Below are 21,204 nucleotides of genomic sequence, written 5' to 3' on the forward strand. Positions count from 1 at the left end.
GGACGCCACTAAAAACTGTGAGCATGGACCAGGTTGAAAAAATTCTCATGGTGCAGATGGACACACTCTAACGATCCACAAGTTCATGATGACGACCATAATACTTCTGTAGTGATGACTTAAGTCTTGTAGCAACATAACCTTGTTCCTTGAACCTAATTGGAGGAAGTGACGGTACAAAATCAGGCATTAATGAACCTTTTACCTTTGATAAATAAACCTCTGAACTTTATGAAAATCTTATATATCTTGTTCAGCATTTAGAGCATGTGAACCATACGTTGACATTAAAAGGTTCATCAAGTGCGATTGAAAATATAATTATATTTCGCAATTAATCAGGATAAAAAATATAGGAAGTTGACCATAGATGCAATAAGGGGACATTACAAGGTTACGATTCGTTAAGCGAAGAACTGTTCTTTCACACGTATCAAATTAGTAAAGTTTAGACATTTAAGCAGCAGTACAGTGGAATTTCTATTAAACTGCGAAATTTTGCTCATTGTATGTTGCAGAAGATGCACTTATTAGATATAGATTGTTTTATGAAATTTGTAACAGTTGACGTTCTTTATTTGGTTGATTTAATTGGGGGTGTATGCATATTATTACCTGAGTAAACATTTCTCCACAGAAAGGACTACATTTACGTACAAATAAGGTGTATGTAGACAGAAAAAGCAGAATTTATTCTGTTGGTCTTTCTTGTCGGTGCACCTGGTCCATGCTCCCAGATTTTAGTGGAGTCCGAGTTGCTCATTTGCTTTTGTTACTTTGTTTGTATGACTTTAGTTACTTTATGCTCTTTGTTGTGTATGTCTGTTTTCCATGTCTTTGTCTCTTTTAATTACCGCTATAACCTTGGTTCCCCTGATTACTTTTTTTGTATCACCTACCATTAAATGTGTCTGAATTTGATGTAGATTGATACGATGGTTTAAAGCATAGCTTACTAATATTAATATAAATATTACTTTGATTTAAATTCGCAAATAATCAATTCCCTAAAACAGTAACACACAGCTTGCTATATATGACGATATAATCAAAGTAAATCAAACTAATGACACACACATTGGTGTATTTCTTTTTGTGGTTTTGGATTTATATTTATGATTTCGAATTTAATTGATCACGATATACTTTGGTTTAAGATATCATTAGAGGCGACTCGATTCCAGATGACTCGTAAATTTGTGATTCAAATGCGGGTAATCTAATGTCCCTTTTTGATCAGATAGTTAAAGAAATACTTAAAAAATATGAAATAATACGGAAAAAAACAGACAAAGCAAACTATCAGCAACTATCATGGAATGTTCCTGATTTCGAGTTAGATTTCCAATTCAATTATAGTTTTATCGCGAGCAGCAGTTTTTTAACGAGTCGTTTCATGATAAGAATCTTTATACAAAAATTTACTCAGTAAAAGGAAAACTTGCAATTTTTAGCAGATTTTTTTTTTATTAAAAATGATGTAATACACACGTTATTTATAACCACAAACTAAACAAATAAGCAAGGTTATACAACAACTGTATCACAAAATGTAACACAACCTTTGTCTTATAAATTCGAGTAAATATATATGGAAACACCAATATAACAAGAAATACATTTAATATATTGATACCAAACATAACTTAAAGGCAGATCATACGTACCCGATTGCTGATACCGAATGCGATTGTTTCCAGTAGCTATGCATTTTGCGCCTTTAAAATAGCTGGAACGAATCGGATTTCATTGTAATAAAAATAAAAGGCTATTACGCCTATAAACTCTAAAAATATCTATATAGTAAATAATACTTTATCTCTATAAATTTCGCCTAAAATCTTAAATTTAAACTACGACTAGTAATAGGTATGGACAACCTGCCAAAGTAATTATATAAAGACGTTTAACTTCAAGTTTATGTACGAATATGAACACAGCAATCACTAGGAGACATAATATCTTTAATACAGAATCACTTAAACATTTAAAGAGTATGATGGTTATTAATATCAGCATTTCAACGAGGCAGAATTAGTACCTTCTTTGTCAAGGACGATATACAACGTATAGGCCGACATTAATCTTTCACAGCCTACACAGCCTTTCTCGTATGCACACTTATTTTTTTATGTATCGCAAATGGCTGAGTGACTGATCTTTAAAATCTTTTAAGATAAAACATACAAGCACTATATATATTTTGGTACATACCCTCGACAGAAAATTAAGTTGTGGAATCTCTGTGTAATGAAATTTCTTTTCCATGCTAACAAAGTCCAAGTTAAAAAGCTTTCTGATTTCTTACCGAGAGCTTTTAGTCTACATTCTGCTAACGAGACAAATATGCACCACTGATGCCGTAAAAGTCTTACAGACTTTGATACTTTCAGAGTCATTCGCGCACTGAAAAGCCATTATAGATTAAAAGAACAAAATCATGAACAAAGTACTCTTGCAAAACCGTCGCTTTTGGAGATCATTATTGGTTGGAGAGAGGATGTGATGTTTAGAAATCAGAAAAAAATTTTCCCCTCCTTTACCAATCTCTAATTTCAATTCTATATTTCCAATAAACCATGTAGCATGTTCTGCAGTATCTAAGTTCTATTATACTTCCCCATTTCTCTATTCAAATATACATATTCTACTGACGAATAGCACCTGCTACTATTTCAAGTTACAAAAGCGAGTACAACGATATATAACATGATACAATATTCATCAATGAAAAACTTAAACAATAGAAATTATAATAGAATGTAAAAATACACGTATAAATGGAACTACATGTGTTATCAATGGAAAACGCCGTGTTTAATGAGACTAATCCCAAACTTACGTGTCTGCGAATGTCGTAAAAGTTTTATAAGTTTAATAATAAAAATCATCATATTTTTTTTTAGTACAATTCCCTTTTACTTAGCGGATTCTAATGTTTCTCATCTGCATAGTCAATTATTCCAACATACCTAAATATGGAGCACAGAGATCTGAATTTGCGATGGACACTACGAGCATGAAAAAGGCTGCTCTGTTTGAAGATCAAATTAGTTGATTGAAAAAAAATCTCGTATGAACCTTGTTTAATAGAATGAAATATTTGTAATATTACTTAACTTACAGTACTTTCTCAAGTGAATATTCTTCAGTAGGTCTTTTAACATCATCGTTTCTCAAAGTAAGATATTTAATCATGGTTTATTTCATATTGAAAAAGCAATGTCGTGACCTTTTACTGTATTCAATAATCAAAATACATGATTCTATCCCCCTATGTATCATAATCTGATCTGTCCAGATATGTCGCTTTTAATGCTTCCGCAAATATCATCATACGCTGGGAAAATCTTTATTGTGTCATCTGACGTTGAATTGTAAATATCAGATAAGAGAATTTCAAGTTGCGCAACTGGCGCCGAAATAACAATTCCATCCGGTACATTTCTAGCGTACAGAGCGTATGATGCCGTGTCAGCCCCCTTTATGCAGCATCCAGCAAACCAGAACAGATATGGAACGATCACCTCATTTCCTACTATCTTGTCCTTATCAAGGGAAACAACTCCAGATACAACATACATTTCAGGGTGGTCACGTGACACTCTGCTCCTTTGTCGTCTGACCGGATTTAGTAGTACTGGAATGCCACATTTTTCCTGTGCATATTTTCTGACTGATAACAATGCGGTCTCCCATTTGTTATAAAGAGAGGCATGAATTGGCGCCGTGTTTGTCAGGGTGTATGTGGCTATTTTTTCTCTTACATCATTTCCTGTAAGCATATATGGCAGCAACTGCTGGGGTTTGTATTCACGAGTTTCGTAGTCAGAATTTAATGCTTGATATCGACCTCGATCGCATATTTGCGTTTCACCATCGTCAATTGACATACCCCGCCTCTCGGCACCATTCAACCAATCATACACCTTTGACACCACGCCTTTATATCGCTTTGTTTGAATCAAACCTTCAAAAGAAAATGTTGAAAAAATTAAGAATAATCATCACTTTCGATCTGTTTTTATTACTTTAAAAATAACTTTATATCCATAAACATCATTTTGTAACTTGGATTTAAATTGGGAAGTAAAACAATGAGACTAAACAGACAAAACACCGTAAATAAGACAAATAATTCAATGAATAATAATAATAATAATAATAATAATAATGATAATGATAATAATAATAATAAATCAAAGTGCTCATGTACTGAATCAATTTATATCGATCGTTTGAATTTCTACGCCTCAAATAATCGTCAAATTGCATTCTGATTACGAAGGACATTACATAAAACACAAACGCACACGCCAATTTTATAATGCATCATAGCAATGCGCCAGTTTGCGTAATATTAAGGTTCCATGTTGGTTTACATGGAACCCCTAGTTGAATGAACACTGCGTAATTGAACTACAAACCTACTGCTTGACCTTTCCCAGTTTCTAAATATTTTCAAGTCGAAATTTAATTTATCGACCTCTAGGTCGAAACTGTATGTCAAATAATTCAAAACTAAAGCCGCCACAATCACTGCAATAATTCATGTCTTTAGGTAGATATCCCTCTCAACTAGCTACATTCCTCAGTTAAATAGCTTTATAGCTCAAGTGCTAAAAGTGACTGCATAGACACCTACGTGTCATTTAAAGTGCTTAGTTTCTTAGGCATCTAGTTCCAGACACACGTACATTTATATAAACGCCAAAGTCAGAACTTCAAAAATATGTATGGTGCAGACAACACCAGCCATGTACTTTTAAAGCCCTGGAGCACTTTGAGCACCTGCAGCTCTATTATCTTTACACATGGCAAAAATAGCCAAATAGAATGATTATTACTTAAAAACAAGATCACTAGATCACAGACTGACACCCCTCCCGAGAAATGCATTATCGAAATTCCTAGTTTTCAAGCAAAATTTTATTTTCATTTGTCATATCCGGGTTTCCGATGTCACGATGCAGTAACTACCTGCAATACCTGTAATATAAATACATGATACAGTAAGTGACAAATCGGATGGTTTTGATTAAACACTTGGCAAAAAAAATTAGTGGCAATGATAGCATGGAACACTTTCTTTATAAAAGTTTCTTAATCGGATCCACTGCCCCCTTTATCCGCCAGGGCCTGCATGAAATATCAGAAGACAGCTTCAGCATTCCTCACAAGATTTTCATTTATATCTATATTATGCGTCTAAAAATAAATAGACAACTTGAATATATCGATAGTGAATGACTGATTGCATTTTTAGTTGGATCGTTGTTAATACAAATGTACAATCCTAATTAATCAGCATATCAAGTTCGAAGTAACAGTTGTTTATTTGGTTTGTTTATTGGCGTAAATAACATGGAATTAAATTTGACTTATTAGAAATATCAATAAAATGGACCTAACTATCTGCATTTGAATTTAAATTAGGTATGCTAATGGGACTATTTTACTGCGGTAGTGTTAGATAATTGCAAATGCTATCAGTTTTTTTTTTTTTTACAAATCTAAAGGCTCTGGCGACTGATGTATCAATTCTGATCTTCGATCTAAATTGATAAAAACAACTAAAGAATTGAGATTTTACTACAGACCTTTGAAATTGAAATTTAAAAATCCCATTATTTATTATCTTCCAACATCATTACTAGGTCCTTCTTAACCAGCCCTTCATAATGTTTTTTTTTTGTTTTTTGTTTTTGTTTTGTTGTTTTTGACATTTTGTTTACTTGTGTATTTCAGTTATTGCTTTAGCTAGTCTTTAAATTAAGCTCTTTCATCAATAAAAATCAATATGATCTTAAATATTCAAAGTGTAAACCAAAATTTGAGGACATTACGAACACTCTCTTCGAACTAGAAGTTAAAATCTTATTTTCATATAAAATTCCATTTCTATACTTCCTCTCTTTAAAAATTGCTTTTAAATAAACATGTGCTCAATAAATATTGCATTAGGATATCAAATCGTAAAAATATCATTAGTAACCAATTTAAAAAAATACCTTTTCGTTAAAATTGTCTTATCCTAACTGCAGTTAAATATTATTGTGTTTAACCGTTATATCGCCATATAGCCATTGTCCTTGAGATAAGACCATTGTCCTTCAGGTAATACAATTAAAATTTTAGTATTGTTTTTATATGCAGCGCATAAGATATCTGCTCCCATCACCTTATATGTAAAAAGGTTATAAAACGGAACTGATAATTAGTAAAGAGAGTATTATGTTTCCTTTCTTGATCCTCGTGATTTTTGTACCGAACATATCGATTTTTTATATGATCCCTAAATCGACTACATTTGACATTCGGATGCCCACCTACAATCTAAGCTATGGTTAATTGGTACTACGTGTGATGAGACAAGTTAGTTCATACATCATAAGGAATGATTTCGGATTGATTTTGAAAAGTGCATGGAAAGTTGATCACTGATGGGATGTACAATAACTGACATGTAATAAAATTGTTTTGTGAGATAAAATCGTAAAACACATCTGATACAGCGATACTTTAAGAAGCTTTTTGATTAAAGTGCATTGCAATGAAAGCGCTGATCTGAGATTAAAAGAAGCTTAGGTGCTGTACGAACTATTGTGCAGTTTCTTTCACGAAATGATTATAAAACAATACTCTGTCGATATTCATTACCAAAGTTGGAAATCAGTGGTAAAAAAAATACTCGAATACTAAGAAATGAGGATGATTCTAGTAAATTAGCAAGGGAAACTTATTTTACTTTACAAAGAGGATGGTTCTAGTAAATTAGCAAGGGAAACTTATTTTACTTTACAATGAGGATTGTTCTAGTAAATCAGCAAACCTAGCAAGGGACATCTCTTTAAGTGTGATTGATTGATTGATTACGACAAGCTTAGCGCTGCTGCAGGCCTATTCTTTTGACTGATTGATTGTTGGGGTTTAACGTCCGAGCAGCAATATTTCAGCTATATTCAGACGATGAACATGAAATGGATGATAAAATGAACATGAAATGATGATGAAATGAAAAATGGGATGGGACAAGGATAATAAGTTGGGCAAATTTTGATTGCCACTAGAAAAAGGGGAGGGATGGGTAAGGTCGGGCAATTTATCCTCCTGTGTCGGAGCGCAAAGGTTCCTACTCCTATCGAATACCACAGCAGGGTTCTTTAACGTGCGAGGACGTGGCCTCCTTCCCAACACGGTGCACCACTATGGTTTGCGGTCAGGTTTCCGTATAATAGCCTGACAACCCGAGCATGTAACACCTCCAGGGGTACCCCATTCCACCACCTGGGGCATACATCCTAGTTGCTCTGTAGGCAGAGCGCTTAGCCCCCGGCTAAGTTTCTGAGCTCTATTTACTCGCCTTTTACGACAAGCTTAGCGCTGCTGCAGGCCTATTCTTTTGACATCCGGACCTGCACGGGGCCTTTAAGTGTGGATATAAGTGTATTGGGAAACAAGCATACTACTTAGAGGGAACTTAACAAGGTAAACGACTTCTTACGTTAAACTAAAATACTATACGTTAAATAAAGCTAATGTACCTACCTCGCTCTATCATGAAATCCATTATTGGTTTAGATGTATCTGACAAGTTCTTAAATCTTCCAAAGGACATAAACGGAGTTCGATTTCCTGTGTCGTAAACAGTTCCATAGAAAGCTCTCCTTGTGGCTACTATTGAATCAGTTTCATCCCTAGCAAACCTTTGGCACAGAAAATATTTGTCTTCCATGCCAGGAAAACCTCTGGGTAGTTTATTACCAAGGAGAAACTTTTTCCAGCAGTTATGTCTGAAATTGCCTCTTGATTTGAGTTTTTCTTTTTTTTTCTGAGAGCACTTTTCACTCTGTCTACAGAATCTGTCTAATACATAGGAACATTTCTTGGTGGAGTCGTAAAATGATACGAAGCGATCCTGACTATGACACCATATTACTTTGTCTCCTTTTATTTCAAGGTCATCCATTGTCCATTTCCGGTGTACAAATCTACCTATCCCGATGTCATACAGAGAGAATTCACAACTTTCATCTGTAATAGACAGAAGTGCCTACGGCTATTCACATTTTAATCGCCCTGAAATAACTTAATGATTTATTTATATTCTAAAGAAAATGATAATAAAATTCCTGTTATAGACCAGAACAGAATTTGAATTTTCATAATTTATTCAACATTTATACTTTATATCCATTATATAATTTTCGTGTGATCATCTGAATGTTTCCACTCAAATTATACCACAAAGTAATTTTCATCACTTCTGTACAATTTACTAATGTAAAAACAACTTACCTTCATCGTGCAAATGTGGAAATATTTCGTCTGAAACCGAAAGAAATACATTTACAGATGTGAAACTAGAATAAGTTTTAATTTTTAGTTTTCCAATTCAATGCGAATGCATTTTTTCCGTGATTGTCTGTCGGGTTGACCTACCCCTTACCCCAAAATGCAAAGGTATTAACATCCAAGTCTGTATTTTGTCTCTGCTGCCTTTTGTTATTTCAATTGCATTCTTTTGATTGAAATAGAAGAGTAAACCATATTAAAGGACAGGAAAAAAGCAAGAAATCTGACTTTTTTTATGAAGATTTATGATAAAAATATGCAGGTTTCTCAGAATTGCGGAAATTAAATAAAAATATCTTGTAGAAAAAAAAATGTGTGACTTTTGTACCGGAAACGCTCTCTATTTTTGTTTCATATATTGTTTTGAAATTGTTTAATCATGGTTACTACTCATGACTCTCTTTTCAATCACTTTAGTTGGTTTCAACCCATGAGTTAAACAAGTGATTTATTCTTTTTAATAATATTATTTTTGTCCCCTTTCGGCAAATGCCGAAGGGGACTTAGGTTTTCACTCCGTCTGTCTGTCCGTCAGTCTGTCAGTTCGTCAGTCACACTTGGTTTTCCGGACTTTTTTTGTAATGCCTCATCCAATTGATTTCATATTTGGTATATAGTCTTATCATGACAAGTTACAAGTTAAGTTCGAATGACGTTACAGTTGAACGATTTTTACAGAAGTTATGGCCCTTGGACATAAAAAATTTCATAAAATTTTATGTTTTCCAGACTTTTCTTTGTAATGCCTCATCCAATTGATTTCATATTTGGTATATAGTCTTATCATGACAAGTTACAAATTAAATTTAAATATTATTGCGGCAAAATGGTTTATATGGAATATATGGCCCTTTGACATAGAAAATTACATAAAATTTTATGTTTCATCATTTTGATGCAAATTGCTGCTGTCATTCTAGAGTTATTTGCCCTTTAATTCATAATAACGAAGTTTTTTGTTCAACTTTACAGGTGATAGAAAGAGAATGTCTTTATTATGCAGCTTTCTGTAATGCAAAAATGTTATTATCTACTGTAAAATGAAGCTCAGGTTTGATTTCGATGGAATTTGCTTTTGCTGTTCAAGAGTTATTTTCTCTTGATTGTTAAAAAAATAATACCATCCATTGTTAGTTCACATATATAAAAATAAAGACAATGAGTTCAAAGGCCGAAAGGGGACACTGTACTTGCATCAGCAATACTGTCAGAATGCGTGTTACAAAAAGCCCAGACAAGTGCATCCTTTTACTAATTACGTAATATGAAACATGTACAGCTCATGAATCCTGAAGGATACTAACCAATACTGGATATCTCGGCTAGATCGACTCCACCACATGTATATTCATATTCCTGAGATGTTTTTCCATTCAAAGATTTGCACGTACTCGTTTCCTTCCTTGTGCATTCCCGAACTTGTATTTGAGGATCATTGCAGCTATCACCTGCTAGGGAATGGGGTCCTGACCTTTTGCAGTACCTAAACCGGAATTCTTTATCTCCCGACTGTATCCACAGTGACCATGGGGTCCAATAAGGATCTAGATAGGCAACAAAGGGCGTGGGTATATCATTTGCAAATGCAATTAATTACATCTCAATTACATACCAATTTCTTCAATAAAATTCAATTTCAATTACACCAATATTTAAACGTAATTTAATTATTTTTGATAACATAAAATACAGCTGTTTATTTTTACACTTTGGAGCGTTGTTGTTCCTTTAACACGTTTCCATTTCATGCGTATATTTCCCTCTCTACATAAAAGGAATAATAGAACTTTATTTTTGATTTATATTTCGCACTTCATCATTAGGTTTGAAAAGTCTGCTTACTTCCGGGGCGTCAATTGGGTTTTAGGAGTATTCTAGCATTCACCAGTGAATCGGGGCTAATGAAGCTTTTGTGATCAGCAAAATATGTGGCTAACTTAAAAGCCGGGTTGACCTTCCTGGATATAATAAAGGTCACTTTCTCTTGATTTCGCTCTTCTGACGGATTTTTTTTAATCTAAGTAATACCTTAACATAATTAATACTTGAACAAAAACTAAATGAAGCACTAAGTGAAAAATCAAATAGCTGATGTTATGAATGAAAGGGAACAACCTTGTTATAATAGACCGGAGTCCCTACCAGTATAATTAAAGTAATTTTACTTTCAGATACTGTTGTTTCTCGAAAATACATCCTACATTGTACAATCTGACATCATATGCACTGAAAATCTTAACTTACAAGATGTTTTACATTGCTGGAACGGTTGAGCAGAAGTGTCTTCTTCTAGACCTAAAATGTAATATTTTTTTATTATTTAATCTTCTTTTAAAAATTCAAATATTTTTCATTATCTTAACTGAAAGGTATTGATTTAAACTCATGAATGAAAGCAATATGTCCGTTTTCTTTAAAAAATGAAAAAGACCTCTCCCCCCAAAAAGTTGAGAACATCACTTAATGCATTAATGTAGCTACTTATAAACATTCAGGAGCAGGATGTTTTGCTTTTTTAGTTCGACGACTGCTACCGGTTATCATTTGACAATTTTGACCGAGAGAACACCTCTTGTCCTAAAGTTTTCTTATTTCATGTAAAATTCTAAACCTGATATTAATTATGAAATGCTCTTTTGCATTTAATTTTCTGTTTCTAAAATCTGTGTATTGATGTCTTCGTCTTTGTACATTTAAATTATTCCTTTAACTTCTGAGTTATGATTGTTTTAACTAGTAATGCCTTTGATTTTCCATTCGATACGTTAAGCTTAACTCACATTTATTGCTAGCATCTAATGTAATGTTGACTTGTAGGCTACACGACTCGAGTTGAAGATGGCAAATATTTTCATACAGCATTCCATCAGATCCACACACGGGATTGCCCTTAAAATTTTCACATTTCATACCACATACACATCCAGATTTGACGCCATTTTGTACCAAACACGTGGCACCATAGTTACAAGAGATACCACCGCAATTTTTATCACCTTAAAACGAAGGAGAAGGTATATAATTCAAATAAAATAATGAGAAAGTACAATTGATATGTCTGAATTAGTTTTTTACAATGCGAGCAACTATGTCAAAGAACACCGATTCTAAGTGCAAAAACATCTTAAAAAATAGGGAGGGATGGGTAGAGTCGGGCAATTTAGCCTCCTGTGGCACAGCGCAAAGGTTCCTACTCCTATCGAATATGCTCCGTGCACGTCCGGGTGTTAAAAGAATAGGCCTGCAGCAGCGCTAAGCTTGTCGTTAAAGGCGACTAAATAAGTGCTCAGAAACCTAGCCGGGGGCTATGGCGCTCTGCCCACAGAGCAACCGGGATGTGTGCCCCAGGCGGTGGAATGAGGTACCCCTGGCGTGTTACATGCTGGGGTTGTCAGGCTATAATACGGAAAACCTGACCGCAAACCATAGTGGTGCATCGTGTTGGGAAAGATGCCAGTTAACTTTCTCATAACATGTATGTACTTCACCTTTTTTATTCCATCAGTCAATGATCTGACATCCATCTGCGCCATGAAAACTGATTTGTTCAACGCGTCATAGTTTTCCTTTCCTCTTTCGTCTACCCCGGACTTTTATGAGCAACTCGGCGGGTGTTTCTAGAAAAGCAGCGGACGCTTACCCTACCGGTGCACCTAGTCCATGCTCCCAGTTTTTAGTGGAGTACGAGTTGCTCATTCATGCTTTTACTATGTATGATTTTAGTTACTTTATGTTCTTTGTTGTGTATGTCTATTTTCCATGTCTGGTCTTTGTCCCTGGATTACAATCTTTTGATTACCGATATAACCTTGGTTTCCTTGATTATTCTTAAACAACGTCATCATCTAAACATTTAGTTAAATTTAGACGGTTTTACCTTTAGGATCTTTCTCCTTAGTATTTGTAGGTTTAAGCATTTCCTCTTCATCATCTGAAACTAATAAAATACAAAACATGCCTAACACAAAAGATACAAAAAAATATTTTGTAACCGCGATGAATGACAATATTATCATAATTCTCTATAAATTCTAGGAAGTATGACCGAAAAAATATATTCTCCAGTCATATAAGTATTTGAAGGTGAAAGAAGAAAACTGCATTACGATACAAAGCATTGAACTGTTGTTTTTTTTTAATCTTATTTATTTTTTTAATTTATTTATTTAGACATTTCGTCAATTTCACTTCTTCACTAATGTGACATGTTTAAGTGGTATTGTAAAGAGGTTTGAAAAAAGAATGGGAAATAATCCTTTTTCAGAGGATTTATTTAGCTGTACACATATTACCAATATCACTTTCACCAGATCCAGACTCAAATCGTGCCTTTATCAGATCTACAATAAGTTCATAACAAACATTATAAACAATTAAAGAGTAGGTTGCATCGTTTACTGTATTTTATTTCACCAGGAAGATTGCTGTTTGCAATGCATGTAGTTTCAACATGTTTCTGTATTTCGAGATTCCTGAAGGTTTGAGTTATCACAAAATGTTTATTCTTTATGTATGTAAAAAGGTCATGTTAATCAGTCAAAGTGATTAAGTGATTGTGAATATTCAGTATACATAACCTATCAAACGCAAACTGAATCAACATTCATTTGTTCTGTATATACATTAATGATAATGAATGTTTTTTTTTGTCGTTTGAAAAAGTTCAACAGCAGTCACTCAGTGTGAGCAATTATTGATTATTTGCAATACCAAACAAAAGTACGTGTTTAAAACTTACTAGAATTGATTCGCTTATTACTTTCTCCTTTTTGTTAAGTTTTATACTTTGACCATTTTAACCCATCACAATTCGCCAATTTACTATTTTTTTATATCCAGTCTTTTTATATAATGTTATAAAATAATGCTACATTCATTATCTTGAAAAAAATCTTCAAAATCGTATTGCTTTAATTTTATTTAAGGCAGCTAGTACCTTACGTTTAAATTAAGACAATGTAAACAATTAACATTATTTGCAACAAATGGTTTTTGGTCTCGAAATTTAACATATTCAAATTGGTAACAGCCATTGCAGAAGATGTTCTAAATGTCCACCAATTGACATAACTTCTAATCGTATTAAGATCAGCTTTCTCGTAAGTTGACAATGATGTTGTGTTATTATTAATTAAATTATGAATATTCATTATATTTAAAATTACTCTACCATCTCCGTCATCAAAAACGTCATCGTTACGTGTTTCTGGTGACGTGTTATCTTTGCTACTGGCTGTTGGTGGAACGGCTTCGGGTGGTGCTGCTTCTTCGACTTCAAATAACTTCATCTCTGTGTACGAACATTAAAATTCATGGTTTGAAACCGAATATTAGACATACTTTATAATGATAACTTTTCTAAAATACAGTGCCTAAATCGAACCTTTTAACGATCTAGACAGAAGTTATTATTATCAAAGTTCAAAATATATTTAAAGTGAAATAGAAACCTTAATAATGCAGGCTTTAGTGTACCTTTTAAAATTAAAAAAATGTGACAATGTTCAAAAGGGATTTTTTTAACTTATAGCAAGCATGCGTCTGAGACAATCAATGTATAATTTTTGGTTTGCCTGTGCACTTAATTGAAGCTATCAAACTAGTAAACTGGCTGTCTTCGAATACAAATCATTATCCTCATTAAAGCTTTATCCAGAGTATTGATTCCGCCCTGTATCTTTCTCATCTGTCTTGAAATTATACATTTCAATTAAACACGGTTTCATGAATTATTGATACAAGTACATTTATTCTGCACACAAAAACAACAGCGGATACCATAGAGAATCCTTCATTAACAATATCGTTTGACAAAATCAAATAAAGTTAACGATATAGTTGATTTCCGTATTGAAGGTATTGGATTGTATACACTATCGCACCATGCTTTTTCTAGAACACTGAAATAGTTTATTCAAATCAACTGGAATGGCATCCCCTGCTTTTAAAATATTCTGCTAGACGGACCATCGTGATATAATTGTATATTAGAGGTAAAACTTTGGAGAATTTTCTATTTTATTTGAAGAATTAAGAGTATCAAAGTTTGAAACCCCACAAAAGTTCATACTGTACTATACGGTAAGTATGCACTAAAAGATTTTAAACAATTCATAACAAATCTAACTGCAAGAATCAATGACCCAACAAATAGCTTCACGACAGAAGTCGAAGTCGTAGACCTTTTTGTGGTGTAACCTTTTGAGTGTGGTATGGGTTTTACTAAGAGTGATAGTCGTTTCTCATTTGATAAGTACGTATAATTTGGGTCGAAATAGTTCATGTAAATTATGATATTATTATATTATCATGGGTTTATTGTGATCGTTGTATCCACAACGATCAACTTATATCTTGAATAGTGACACCTCTGATGCATTGGTACTGGGAATTCAAATCCAAAATGTTTACATTGCGCAGCATGGTCACATGAATTGTCGCTTAATTATACAAACTAGTCAGCTGCTACAATTATTTTGTGTGTGCTCTTGTAATCACTAAGAAGAAACGTGGTAATTGTATTTAAAAATGTTATTCAAGAACCTCAGTAATTAAACATGTATTCTTTTCCGAGTGTGTGCTTACTCTAAAATGTAAGAAGGGTTATTATATTTTAACTAGGGTATTCCATTTTAATTATAAAAAATGACTACCTGATTTCGGCTCAGGAAGAAGACTGATTTTCTTCTCTTCATGTTGATCTGATGGAGTTGGGCTTAGCGTTTGCTTTTCCAATTTAGTTGTTTCAGGGGTCGATAATCTGCCTGAGGATAAATCTTTAAGAAAATAAAGATCGAATCAGGATATTATGATACATTTCAGTTTATATCAGATTGCTAAATGGTTCGTAATCCAATGTTTATCAAACATATCACAAGAAAATCGATTAATAGATCCAGTGATTTGTTTCAATTTACAGAGGACTTCGATCTATATCGATTTCCAAACTAGGATGTTGTTCAACCATATAGCTTGCATGTCAGGCAATTATATCAAGACAAGAACAACATTGATTTCCTTACTACATTCTATCACATTTCTAGTTATTTCTTCATGTGAACATTGTGCTCCATCATCAAACTTCCATTTCCTAAGTTAATTAAAACAAGCGAGTGATATATAATATTTCCATTGCATGCAAATCTTACGAAAATATACTCCAGAAACCAGTGATTGCTAAAATCTTTCTATTTCCTTTTCGATTTGCGTTACATAATTCTTTTGTCTGAAGATTTTATAAGCGAATAGAGGGAACCTGAAACCAGACATGAAATATCGATACAGAATCTATCACCGAAATAAGATAACTGAAAAATCTCAGACAACGCAATAGCAATATTAAGTTAAGCTTTGGTGCAATCATCTAACTGAAGAGTATTGTATTATGTATTTGTCTAGTTAGCCATTTAAGAATATACACCAATTATCTATACAAATGTTTATATTGTTATCGCCGGATGGCCACATTGTAAGTGTTTTAAATAATGAACGCAATATTAAGAGTCAGTGTTAGTAGAATTTGTATTTGAGTTATACAAAATGTTTCTCTTTAAATCGAAATGTTCATAGCGATTTCTTATTTACAAAATTAATTTTTACACATGGATGTCCTTTCGTCATCACTTTGCATTCATCTTTAACTTTTCTTTACAAAATCTTCTCACTCAGTGGATTATTACCGAACTTGGTCACCAGCATCCTTAGAGTATATACTTAACTGATAATAAAGATGATCTTTATTATCAGTTAAGATCTCAAGCGCAACTCATGATGGTCATCGTTGTTGTTTTTAGAACATAAGAATCAAGTAACCAATTTCAACATTTATCTAAAATATTATTAGAGATATTGGATCGATTCATTACTGATGTTTAACGTCCGAGCTGCAATATTTCATCTACTAGTATATCCAGGAAAATGAAATGGATGATGAAAAGAAAATGGGATGTGACACAAAGATTATAGGGTCGGCGAAGTTTTGATTGCCACTAGAAATAGGAAGAAATGGGTAGGGTCGGGCAATTTAGCCTCCTAAGGCGGAGTGCAAAGGTTTCTAATTCGATAGAATACCACAGCAGGGTTCCTTAACGAGGAACGTGGCATCTTTCCCAACACTTTGTATCACTACGGTTTGCGGTCAGGTTTTCGGTATTATGGCCTGCCGACCCCAGCATGTAGCATGCCAGGGTTACCCAATTTAACCGATTGAGGCACACAACCCAGTTGCTCTGTGGGCATAATGTCCTGAACACTATGCAGTCGCCTTATACGACAAGCTTAACGCTGCTGTGGACCTATTCTTTTGACACCCGGACCTGCACGGGGCAGATATTGGAAAATAAATGTGATATTCTTTCTTTAGCTTGAAGAGCTCTACCAAAGTCTACGTTGGATCAAAATTGTCGGATGACAGGCGAAAAATGGTGATCCCCAATTTTTAGCCAAAAATTTTGATAACTATATTATATTAAAAAGCTTCATTAGATAAAATGGTCATTATAAGACCCACAAAAGTTTAAATTCGGTCAAACTTGTAGGACGACTCCTTGTTAGAGCTAATACTCTTGATCGGCGACAAATGTATGATCCAGGCTCATGGCTCTTGATCTTCCTAACCTTCAAGGAATGCGTTTCCACTAGACAATTTGCGAAACATTTCGAATGACCATCTATGAACGTGTCTGCTTAGTAAGAAGTTGTTTTGACTGATATTTAATTCCACCCAGTGTTAATTTTCTACTTTCCAGTGATAATTACCTCCAGAAATTTTAAATGTCTTATGGTCTTCTTTTTCATCCCCTGAACCCGAGCCTTCGATGTGATCTTCATCATCTGTTATAAGTGGAGGTAACTGAACGTGTTTTGGTTCCTGGTCAATTATTATCTGATTGTACTGCTTGTTGGTCTCATTAATATTAGGTTTTAATACAGTATTCAGCCAGTTATCATCAATGGTTATGTCGTCACCATTCGTACTGCCAAATTTGTAACCTCCAACCTCTGAAAAGGAATTCAAGTATGATTTTAGTTGTACGCATGCAAAAAAAAAAATCAAAATCAATTCGGAAGACAATATAACTCTTATCTTAGCTAACCTGGGGTCAACATTTTCACCATTAGAAAACCGCCGACATGTACAGACCGCTTCATTCGTTTGTTATATTATTTGGATGATATATGGTATTCAAAAGTATTTCTGACTTGATGTATAGCCTTCCATCTGACAATGTCAGCTTAATAGCGGATAAAGCCAATATTTACGGTATGATATTGAATTACAAGCGAGCAGGAAACTATCTATCAGTCATCATGGACTTGGACACTATGGAAATGTCACATACAATCGGAAAAGGTTGACCATGATTTATGGGCGTATTTCTGAGTTGTGCGAAATATTGGTAGGAAACTTGTCGAGAATTTTTCCAGCTAAATTCATGGGGAAGAAAATAGAACTGACTATGTATTATGTGCAGGCCACTGAAAGGATCAAAATGTGAAGTTAACTAGTATCTCTTATTGTTAAATACAGGTATTTCTCCGAAACTTTCTATTGGCTTGTCAAACCCTGTCGGAAGTGTAAGAGCCTACATTATCACAGCTTCTGATTGATAGTAGACATTGATTCGTATTTCTCTAGACATTCTCTATTTGAACTTTGTATGTTTATTAAATGCGTGTATGTATTTCTGTACTTCTCTTGTACATTCTGTTATAGGATATATGGTAGTATATTCCAATAGCAGCATGTTAGCAATATGCGTCTTGAATAAATATTCGAAACAGTACAAGTCGTCAAATGCACTTGACTGTCTGGTTTCATTAACGGAATTAGAAATTTTATGATACTTTGTCACCAAAGAAATCCGTCGAAAAGCTAAAACAAGCATTAATTATATTAAACGAATACAACTGAAAGCTTTATAACTATTAAAGAGAGTTATTGGGATAATAATGCTTCATTTCGCAATATTACATTTAATGGACTCGCGATATTAGTGTCAATTTTCCTATATATTCTAGATTTTATTACATTGCATAGGCAGAATTTGAAGATATTATATTTATAAGAGTAGAACTGAAATGATGATAATACTCTGTGTATCAAAGATACAGTGGAAACATGATATAACCTTAATTAGCTTGTTTGCTTGTTTGTTTGTTTGCTTTTTGGGGTTTAACGTCCGAGCAGCAATATTTCAGCTATATTCAGACGATGAACATGAAATTGATGATAAAATGAACATGCAATGGTGATGAAATGAAAAGGGGATGGGACACAAGGACAATGGGGTCGACAAATATTGATTGCCACTGGAAATAGGGAGAGGTGGGTAGGGTCGGGCAATATAGCCTCATGTGGCGGAGCCTTATGGTTCCTACTCCGGGAGAATACCATAGTAGGGTTCTTTAACGTGCGAGGAACGTGGCATCTTTCCCAACACGATGCACCACTATAGTTTGCGGTCAGGTTTTCCGTATTATAGCCTGACACGCCAGGGGTACCCCATTCCACCACCTGGGGCACACATACCAGTTGCTCTGTGGGCAGAGCGCCCTAAACCCCGACTAGGGTTCTGAGCACTATTTAGTCGCATTTTACGACAAGCTGAGCGCTGCTGCAGGCCTATTCTTTTATTACCCTTCCTAATCAGCTTTCAAGTTTTAGCTAATATACCCTGAAGTTTTTGGTAATTTTTAAAGAATATTTCATCAAAATACTATAAATAATCTTTGTCTGTGTGTATACGTTTATTGGAAATGTATAGAAGTACAAAACTTCCAATCGTACAAATATTGCTAATTTTGGTATGCTTTAAATGTGTTTCATTGAGTAATCTTCACCGGCTGCATTAGAACCAAATTCAAAGAAAGAACAAAATCTAAGATTGATTGATTGATTGTTGGGGTTTAATTCCCGAGCAGCAATATTTCAGCTATATTCAGGCGATGAACATGAAGTGGATGATAAAATAAATATGAAATGATGATGAAATGAAAAATGGGATGGGACACAAGAAAAATGGGTAGACAAATTTTTATTGCCACTGGAAATAGGGAGAGGTGGGTAGGGTCGGGCAATTTAGCCTCCTGTGGCGGAGCCTTATGGTTCCTACTCCGGGAGAATACCACAGTAGGGTTCTTTAACGTGCGAGGAACTTGGCATCTTTCCCAGTTGCTCTGTGGGCAGAGCGCCCTAGCCCCCGGCTAGGGTTCTTAGCACTATTTAGTCGCCTTATACGACAAGCTTAGCGCTGCTGTAGTCCTATTCTTTTAACACCCGGACCTGCACGGAGCTGAAACTGAAGTGGATGATAAAATGAACATGAAATGAAAAATGGGATGGGACACAAGGAATGGGGTCGATCAAGCATCCTGTGGCGGAGCCCTATGGTTAAAAGAATAGGCCTGCAGCAGCGCTAAGCTTGTCGTAAAAGGCGACTAAAAAGTGCTCAGAACCCTAGTCGAGGGCTAGGGCGCTCTGCCCACAGAGCTACTGGGATGTGTGCCCCAGGTGGTGGAATGGGGTACCCCTGGCGTGTTACATGCTGGGGTTGTCAGGCTATAATACGGAAAACCTGACCGCAAACCATAGTGGTGCACCGTGTTGGGAAAGATGCCACGTTCCTCGCACGTTAAAGAACCCTACTGTGGTATTTTCCCGGAGTAGGAACCATAGGGCTCCGCCACTAGGAGGCTAAATTGCCCGACCCTACTCACCTCTTCCTATTTCCAGTGGCAATCAAAATTTGTCGACCCCATTGTCCTTGTATCCCATTTCTTTTTCATTTCATGTTCATCGTCTGAATATAGCTGAAATATTGCTGCTCGGACGTTAAACCCCAACAAACAAACTTTAATAAAAGTTCTATGCAGATCAGTAAATCACTGTGAAAAGTAAGTAAACATACTCCAATTAAAGCAACACGACTTGTTATGTTTTCTCACCATCAACGCAGATATGTTTAACGAACCAAGGCCTGTAATTTAAAAAAACAACCGTTATTAAAATGTGCTTTTGACAGCTAGTTTATCAAAAAGATGTGCTGTGGAACATAATCAGTACCAGTTCTGAAAAGCCTTGTCATTTTATAATAGATTCAGTGTATGAAAAATGTTTTATGCGGAATTATTCTTTGTCATGCATTACAATTGACAACAAAAATATATCGAAAGGGCAACATTAAACTATGAGTCAGTAAATGACATTCTAAAAAGGATATAATCCAGTAATGTTCATAGAATGAATCCAATAAGTACCAAGGGCCAACATCGCTATCCATCACTCGATTTTACATCGTTTATATGTCTTGAACCTATTTATTCGACAAAAAGTTAAAAAACTAAAGCAATCGATAGTAAAAATCATATATAATGCGAAAGTCAATTTACAAACCAGTGATTTTGCAGTAATAAAGGAAACAACAAAAACAAACTAGCGAAAAAAAAAAAAAAACAAACAAACAAAAACAATCGAACAAACACGAGAAAGCTCGATATAAACGAGACGAAAAAGGAATCGATCAGCTTGAAAAAATTTGAGGCTTTTTTTTTTATTATAAAAAGAAACAACAAATTATAAAAAAGATACCCTCCTATATGTATTCATGATAAATTCTACACAATACATGTGTGTGTGTGTGCGTGTGACAAAATGATAATTTGTATACAGAGGTATATATCTATATATCTGTCAATAAAAATCCAACACGATCAGATTTTCACGTGAAAATCTGATCGTTTTGGATTTTTATTGACATATATATATATATATATCAAAAATTTGCATTGCAAATTGACAGTTCTAACATCGTTGGGAATCTTTCAGACCTTTATTTGCGACGCAAATTT

The 21,204-nt window shown here is 34.5% G+C and overlaps 2 protein-coding genes across 2 annotated transcripts in view; one reads left to right on the forward strand and one right to left on the reverse strand.

Moving 5' to 3' along the window:
- Positions 1-21,204, forward strand: part of LOC148609162 (uncharacterized) — a 461,126-nt gene that overhangs the window by 171,814 nt on the left and 268,108 nt on the right. The window lies entirely within an intron of this gene.
- The window catches only part of LOC148609164 (uncharacterized), a 38,629-nt gene continuing 18,878 nt past the window's right edge, over positions 1,454-21,204 (reverse strand). The window contains exons 2-12 of the mRNA XM_088540779.1: positions 17,113-17,355; positions 15,009-15,131; positions 13,526-13,645; positions 12,648-12,695; positions 12,233-12,292; positions 11,136-11,351; positions 10,600-10,650; positions 9,660-9,899; positions 8,299-8,328; positions 7,549-8,034; positions 1,454-3,970 (exon numbers count right to left, since the gene is read on the reverse strand). Of these exons, the coding sequence (XP_088396905.1) occupies positions 3,282-3,970; positions 7,549-8,034; positions 8,299-8,328; positions 9,660-9,899; positions 10,600-10,650; positions 11,136-11,351; positions 12,233-12,292; positions 12,648-12,695; positions 13,526-13,645; positions 15,009-15,131; positions 17,113-17,355 (2,306 nt within the window). The 3' untranslated portion in view covers positions 1,454-3,281. The remainder of the gene's footprint in view (positions 3,971-7,548; positions 8,035-8,298; positions 8,329-9,659; positions 9,900-10,599; positions 10,651-11,135; positions 11,352-12,232; positions 12,293-12,647; positions 12,696-13,525; positions 13,646-15,008; positions 15,132-17,112; positions 17,356-21,204) is intronic.

The sequence above is a fragment of the Perna viridis genome, chromosome 8, assembly GCF_037379345.1.
Source record: "Perna viridis isolate PV_CMFRI_1.1 ecotype Kerala chromosome 8, ASM3737934v1, whole genome shotgun sequence".
Classification (NCBI taxonomy): Eukaryota; Metazoa; Mollusca; class Bivalvia; order Mytilida; family Mytilidae; genus Perna; species Perna viridis.